Source organism: Bidens hawaiensis, unplaced genomic scaffold (assembly GCF_021521415.1).
Source record: "Bidens hawaiensis isolate Kalapana, Puna unplaced genomic scaffold, B.hawaiensis_p1.1 tig00042297_1, whole genome shotgun sequence".
In the NCBI taxonomy this organism is placed as follows: Eukaryota; Viridiplantae; Streptophyta; class Magnoliopsida; order Asterales; family Asteraceae; genus Bidens; species Bidens hawaiensis.
In genome coordinates this window covers 40,394-47,920 of record NW_027497489.1, presented here as the reverse complement: position 1 = coordinate 47,920, position 7,527 = coordinate 40,394, and the positions used below count along the sequence as shown (strand labels likewise).

At 38.4% G+C, this 7,527-nt stretch overlaps 1 protein-coding gene across 1 annotated transcript; it reads left to right on the top strand.

The window, feature by feature from the left end:
- The first annotated feature begins 5,115 nt into the window (after positions 1–5,115).
- On the top strand, positions 5,116–6,707 carry LOC143593534 (uncharacterized). The gene is made up of 5 exons (XM_077073139.1): positions 5,116–5,812; positions 5,906–6,052; positions 6,107–6,196; positions 6,242–6,337; positions 6,409–6,707. Exons 1-5 carry the CDS (start codon positions 5,116–5,118, stop codon positions 6,705–6,707), a joined length of 1,329 nt encoding a protein of 442 aa, XP_076929254.1.
- Positions 6,708–7,527: the final 820 nt, after the last annotated feature.

Genomic DNA, 7,527 nt, shown 5'->3' with positions numbered 1-7,527 from the left:
TATTAAGCTCATAAGTTCTGAGCTTGTTTACTGCCGTTTCCAGATCATAATTAGGAAAGTCTCTGTCTTCCCTCATAAGAACGGTGTACATTTCCCACTTCGGTGGGAGAGCATCGAGAAGCTTTTCAACGATCTCTTCTTCTCGGTAAGCAATCGAATAATTGTTAAGCTCTGTCATTAGATGATAGTATCTGGTGATAATATCATCCAGTGATTCGTTTTTCAAATATTTGAAAACGGAGAACTGGGTCTTTAAAAGTTTGATCTTTGATGCACGGATGCCCACGTTCCCCTCGAATCTATTTTCAAGAGCATCCCAAAGCTCTCTCGCAGAAGTGTACTTTCGGAACGTATGGAGAACCTCTTGAGGAAGTGCCATTGTTATAGCAGCATGGGCCTTGCTCTCGGCCTCATACATTTTCTTTTCTTCGTCCTCCATTTGGCTATACTTCTTAACCACATCACGACCATCGTATTGGATAGTTGGAGGGATATATCCATCCTGGATGCACACCCACATTTTTGCATCCTGATATTTAATGTATTGGATGAATCTGTCCTTCCATGCCACGAAGTCAGTTCCTTTCATCAACCTCGGGGCCTTAGTGGCTGACCCCGCTTCTACTTCCATCTTGACTAAATCGGAGATGTTAATTGACGACATCTTTGCGAAAACACGAAAACCCGAAAATTTAAAAAAAAAATCTTCCAAACAGCACAGTAGGCGAAGTTAAGAATAACTTCGCTTGAAAGTTAACTTCGCTGGAAAGTGTAACTTCGCTGGGTCTTAAATTCGCTTGACTAGGCGAAGTTAAGAATAACTTCGCTTAGAATGAGCGAACTTAGGAGGTAAGCGAACTTGGGAGGTAAGCGAAGTTGAGGATAACTTCGCTTAGAATGAGCGAACTTAGGAGGTAAGCGAACTTGGGAGGTAAGCGAAGTTGAGGATAACTTCGCTTAGGCGAAGTTGTGGTTAACTTCGCTTAATCCTTATATCTTCGCCGAAACCCTACTTCCAGTGACGGCAACTTCGCCTGAAGAACGGTAACTTCGCCCGATGAACAAGGAAACTGTTCAGATCTGATTTCGTCAATCTAGCAGTTTCCGATCGATGTAATGGCTTGAAAATGACTGTCAAACACGAGTATAACACAATCCCAATAAAAACACGTCCCGCGATAGGTCAAACGAGACATTTTCTACACCCGCGTGAAATCCCGAACCTCACAATCGAGCCGATGGCTCTGATACCAATTGTAGGCTCCTGGACGGATCGTACACGGGATGTCGCTATCTGCGCAGGTGCGGAATCCCTGCGTAGGTAGATACGAGTGCAGAATATGTATAAATCAAACACACGAGCAATAACCGAAACACGTTATATTGATAACCGAACACGTGACTCGAGGTCACTATTACAGACTCTGACTTGTAAACACGTAACGCACTGATACACGAAATGAACTAGCTCTCAAAACGCTCAACTGATTAACCCTAAACTGTTACGGCTGAACAGTTTAAATAAGCACGACAACTTCGCCTCAGGCGAAGTTGTCCATAACTTCGCTTGTTCAACAAGTTCGCCTGAGCGAACTTGTTGACAACTTCGCACATACAAAAACATAAACATAATCATAAACATAATTACATTACAGACTCGATTACAAATGGTAGACTATGAACTACTGACACACATGTACCAACATTAAATATAATAATATATCATAATACCATTTAGTTAACTTTTTCGTTAATATTTATAATATGCTAACATAATTGTATTCGTGAATAAAAGTTATATTTTTTTAAACCGCTGCTTCGTAAACACGATTATCTTATTAATAACAAACTATTCGTTGAAATAATATTTAACTAATATAAATGCTAATATTATAATCCCTTTTCGTTAACCTTTATAATTTGATATAATTCGTTAACATAATCATTTGCGAGTTAAAGCTATAAAATCCGTAATTTGCAAATATTATACTTCTTATAATAATGTTAAATTATTAACCAGATAATATTAAAATCGTTAAAATCCCGTTAAAGCTTAAAATAATATTATAATATAAGATGCTAATAACATATATTAAAATAATGCATAATTCCCGAAACCAAATATCTTAACTTTACAATCCCGTTAGTTAGATTTTGTTTTATTTTAATTATAATTCATGTTGTTTGGTTGCTTTGATTTTGCTATTGTGCTTTCGGCTTTTATTACAAGTTTATCTTCGATTTCGAGGTGAGTTTCTCACACCCCCTTTTCAACGCATTTATACTTTTGGGGGTAGCATGTATATCGTATTCAAATGCTTGCGTACTTATTCACTTACAAAACTACAATTCGTATTATGGACTTGTGTGTTTATTTGCTTATGTGCGTTGTGCTATTATCTGAGTATGTTGGTTTTTACCATCTGGAAAGGAGCTTGTGTGCGTTGTGCTATTATTCGAGTACGTTAATTATTACCATTTGGAAAGGACTTTGTGTGCGTTGTGCAATTACCTGAGTACATTGGTTGTTACCAATTGGAAAGGACCTTACTTGCGTTGCTACACATGTTCATAGAATTGTATGGCTTTTATGTATGTATTAAAACTGTGTGATTATTACCAACTACTTGTAGTTGACCGTTTATTTTATATGCATGCTACAGGTACTATTATTAAAGGTTGAAGTGACGAAGATGCTAGTCCTAAGTTATCAATAATAAACAACCAGTTATTATATATGTTTTCCTTTATTTGAATGTTTTTGATTGATCAAACTTGTGTACTTGATATTTAAATAAATTAATGATAATATTGTCACATAATAGTGTCACGTGTGTTTGAACAATCTGTATGTCATACTCGGGTGTTTCCGCTTTAGCCGGGGTGTTACACAAGCGGACAACACTTGCGGTACATTAATTATCTATCAAAGTATAAGTGGGACGGAAAAGAAAAACGATGGATAAGACGAACACAACAAATATAACTATCGGTCGATGTGTCTTCTTGTGGTGAAACTTTTTATCTGCGCATGTTATTGAACCATCAAACCGGTTCTTTCACTGACATCCGCACTGTCAATGGCATCATACATGTTACTTATCGCGCAACATGCGAAACTCTAGGTTTTCGTGCGGATGACAGTGAGTGGTCATTTACGCTAGAGGAAGCTAAGGCTTGGGCCACACCTAAAGAGTTACGCTCTCTATTGTCACACATATTACTACATTGTGAGGTTGCTAACCCCATCAAATTGTTGGAATCAGTGGAGACCAATGTTAGAAGACATTACCAGAAGTAGCGACGTCTTTGCCAGTAGTGTTGAAGAACATGTGCCATAAGGGACACTGCGCCAGTATGTATTATACGAGCTCGAATTTATTTTAAACTCCCATTCTAACTTTCATCACTCGCAAAATATGGATTGCCAATGCCTAACATAGAATTACTATGTACCTTAAAAAAGGTTACTGGTGGAAGAGAAAAACTATGACCGAGAGAAACTTCTTCAGCAACACGACAAATACCTGTAGAGTCTAAACCCGCAACAACGAGCCATATACGACCATGTAGCTTCATGTTTAGAAGCAAACACTCAATTCTTAGCTTTCGTTTACAGTCATGGGCGAACAAGGAAAACATTTATGTGGACTACAATAACCAGTTTTGTACGTGCTTATGGAAAAATTGAGTTAGCTGTCGCCGGGTCCGGTATCGCGTTTTTACTACTCCCATCTGGTCGAACCGCACACTCATGATTCAAAATCCCAGTAGACCTTACTAATAAAACAAATTGTAATGTTAGTAAAAATACTCAATTGTCCCAGCTTCTAGCATATGCAACTTTGATTATATGGGACAAAGCACCCATGAGTAATTGTAGATGCTTCGAAGCTTTAGATAGGACACTCAAGGATATCCAAAACAAAAATAAAGACCCATTTGGTGGAAAATCAGTTTTGTTAGGTGGTGACTTTAGACAAACACTCCCTGTAAAGCGCAAAGCTATAAAGTCGAAAATCATTTGCTTCTCATTACCTAGATCGTACCTATGGCTAAAATTTAAGGTATTCAAACTTACTCAAAACATGTGCGTTCTTCGTTCAAACATGAGTTCTGAGACTGCAATAGAGGTTCAAAATTTCTAGGACTAGCTTCTAAGCATCAACAATGGCTTATCCGGCAACAAACACGATGACCAAAATGAAAACTCACGTGTCGTTGATATACCAACAAAATATATTATCCCGAATAGTGAGTACCCCATCTTAAACCTTTTGCAGTACATATATGATGTACATTCCCTTAGACAGTCAACTCCTTCAGATCTTGCAAAATAGGCATAGTTGCCCCAAAAATAAAACAGCCGGCTACATTAATCAGATTATCCTTAACATGCTACCAGGATATCCAACTACTTATCTAAGCACAGATATTGTAGTCCCACGTGCAAATGAAAATAAAAATATTGCAACATTATACCTAACTGAATCTGAACACGCTTCACATATCTGGGCTCCATCAGTATGAATAAAGCTGAAAGTCAATGTCCCAATAAATCTCTTGAGGAATTCAACCAAAAATCAGTTTTATGCAATGGTGGAACAAGGCTACTGGTCACACAGCTTCTACCAAAACTTATAGTAGCTAGGATCATAACAGGCACAATAGTTGGCCATAAAGTTTACATACGAAGAACTTTCCTATCTTCGGATAACAAAGAACAACCTTTCATATTCAAAAGAAAACAGTTTCCAGTGAACTTGTGCTATGCAATTGTTAAAAGTTAATTCAAAACTCCTCATATGCACGTGGGTTTATTCCTATTTATTTGCTTATTGTTATTTAACTTTTGAATAAGAGCCGTTTGTGGCCTGGTCTTTACGGTTTACCTATTCCATAGGTAGAACCGTTGTTTTATTTCAGTATTTAAAGAAGCCTTAGGGTTCTCAAGTTGTATTCACTTTCTGATTATTAATCAAGAACAAAGCTTTTGCTTCCATTCAATTCTTCTTGTGTTGCAATAGTTCCTGAAATACCAACAAATTTGGTATTAGAGCACAGGCGGTGCTCCTTATCAGAAGAGTGTAAAGAAAATCATCGATCAAGTTCTCAATGGCTGAATATACCAGCATGCTACCTGCTGCCCCTACCCCGATCCTTGTCTTTAAGGGTGATGGGTATGAGTACTGGAGCATTCGAATGAAGACCATCCTAAGATCACGTGATCTTTGGGACCTGGTGGTAACTGGATTTGATGAAACCGAACAAGACTTGAACAAATTGAAGGTTGCCCAGAAACGTGATGCTTATGCTATGGCAGTTATTCAGCAAGCCGTTCATGATCAATTGTTTTCTCGTGTTGCTGCTGCATCTACAGCCAAGGAGACATGGGAAATCTTGAAGATGGAGTTTGAAGGAGATTCTCAAGTTAAGTTTGTAAAACTCCAGGGTTTGAGACGAGACTTTGAGAATCTTTCTATGAATGAGGGTGAATTAATTGGTGAATATTTTGGAAGGGTCATGGCTATAGTCAGTCAAAAGAGAGCTTATGGTAAAGTCATTACTGACCAATCCATAGTTGAAAAGATACTACGCAGTCTTACTCCTAAGTTCGACTATGTGGTACCTTCTATTGAAGTATCCTATGACCTATCCAAACTTACCCCTGTGAAACTCATGGGATCTTTACAGTCCCAAGAAGAGAGGATTAATAGTCGAACTCCTAAAAAGGTGGAGAAGAGTGAAGAACAAGCTCTTCAAGTTGTTCAGCCACACAACAACTCTGGTGGGACCAGAGGAAGAGGCCGAGGTATGACTAGAGGTCGTGGAAGAGGGAGAAGCATGGAAAGAAATCGTGCCCCTTAATGTTTTCATTGCAATCGGGTTGGCCACTTGAAGAAAGATTACTGGTACCTTGATGAACCTCAAGCAAATGTGGCTGCTGAAAACGAAGCACAAGAAGAAGGTCATGATGAACAAAGGCTATTCATGGCAATGACTGATCATGCTGGGGATCAGTACTTATTATTGGCAAAGGATCAATCCAGCGGTAACTCTAATGCCCTTTGGTTCTTAGATTCTCGGTGTTCCAATCATATGACAGGAGCAAGAGAGATGTTCACTCAAGTTGACGAGTCATACAAGCTATCTGTTCGTTTGGGTGATAAGAAAGAGCTGGCCATTGAAGGGAAAGGTACGGTTAAAATTAACACTGGTAATAATACATTTCGTTTGTTAGATGATGTGTATTTTGCACCAAAGCTGGAATACATCCTTTTAAGTGTGGGTCAATTGATGAAAAAGGGGTATTCATTATTGTTCAATGATGGAAAATGTGTGATTAGAGCAAAAAAAACAAATGTCATCCTAATGACTGTCCTAGTTGCACCTAACATGTTTTTTTAGATGTTTCCAAGGCAGTTTACGGGAATCAGTCTAACAATAAAATGGATGAAACAACTAGAATATGGCATTTGAGATATGGGCACTGTCATTGTCATGGTCTTAAACTTCTTCATGATAAGTCAATGGTGCATGGAATGCCTAATATCAGACCCATTGACACTTGTGAAGGTTGTGTTATGGGTAAACAAAGCCGTGACTCCTTTCCTTCAAAGTCTTGGAGAGCTTCTAAGAAACTTGAGTTGATCCACACTGATGTATGTGGTCCAATGCAAGTTTCCAGTTTAGGGGGTAATAAGTAGTATCTTTTGTTTATTGATGACTATACTAGCATGTGTTGGGTGTATTTTATAGCTAACAAATCTGATGCCTTTGTTAAGTTTAAACTCTTCAAAGCCATGGTAGAAAAGGAGAGTGATTGCTCTATTAAAGTATTAAGATCTGACCGAGGGGGGAATTTATTTCCACTGATTTCAACAACTATTGTGACCTACATGGCATAAAAAGACAGCTCACTCTCCCCTACACTCCTCAACACAATGGTGTAGTAGAGAGAAAGAATCGTACAATCATGGGAATGGCTAGAAGTATGATAAAGAACATGTCAATGCTGAATTATTTTTGGGCTGAAGCAGTTGCAACATCAGTCTATCTTATCAACATGGCACCTACCAAGGAGGTACAAGATCAAACACTTATTCATGCCTGGTCTAACAGAAAACCAACTGTTAGCCACTTAAAGGTATTTGGTAGTGTGGTTCATGGTCTGGTACCTGCCCAACAAAGAAGGAAACTTGATGACCGATCTGAAAGGTGTATCTTCATTGGGTACTCCATGCAAAGCAAAGGGTACAGACTTTATAATATAACCACTTAGAAGTTCTTAACAAGAAGGGATGTTATATATCTTGAAAATGAGAAATGGAACTCGGAAAGTAACAATTCAGCAAATTATGAACATCTCTACATTGATCATTTTCCTTTGGCTCCCTTTGCCAATATCCCGAACACCACCCAAAACAACTCATGTTCCTCACCCTCAACTAGTCACAACAACACTAGCCCATCACCGTCTCAATCTCCTAACAACCATACTCCTTTACCTTTTGACTCTACCATTGC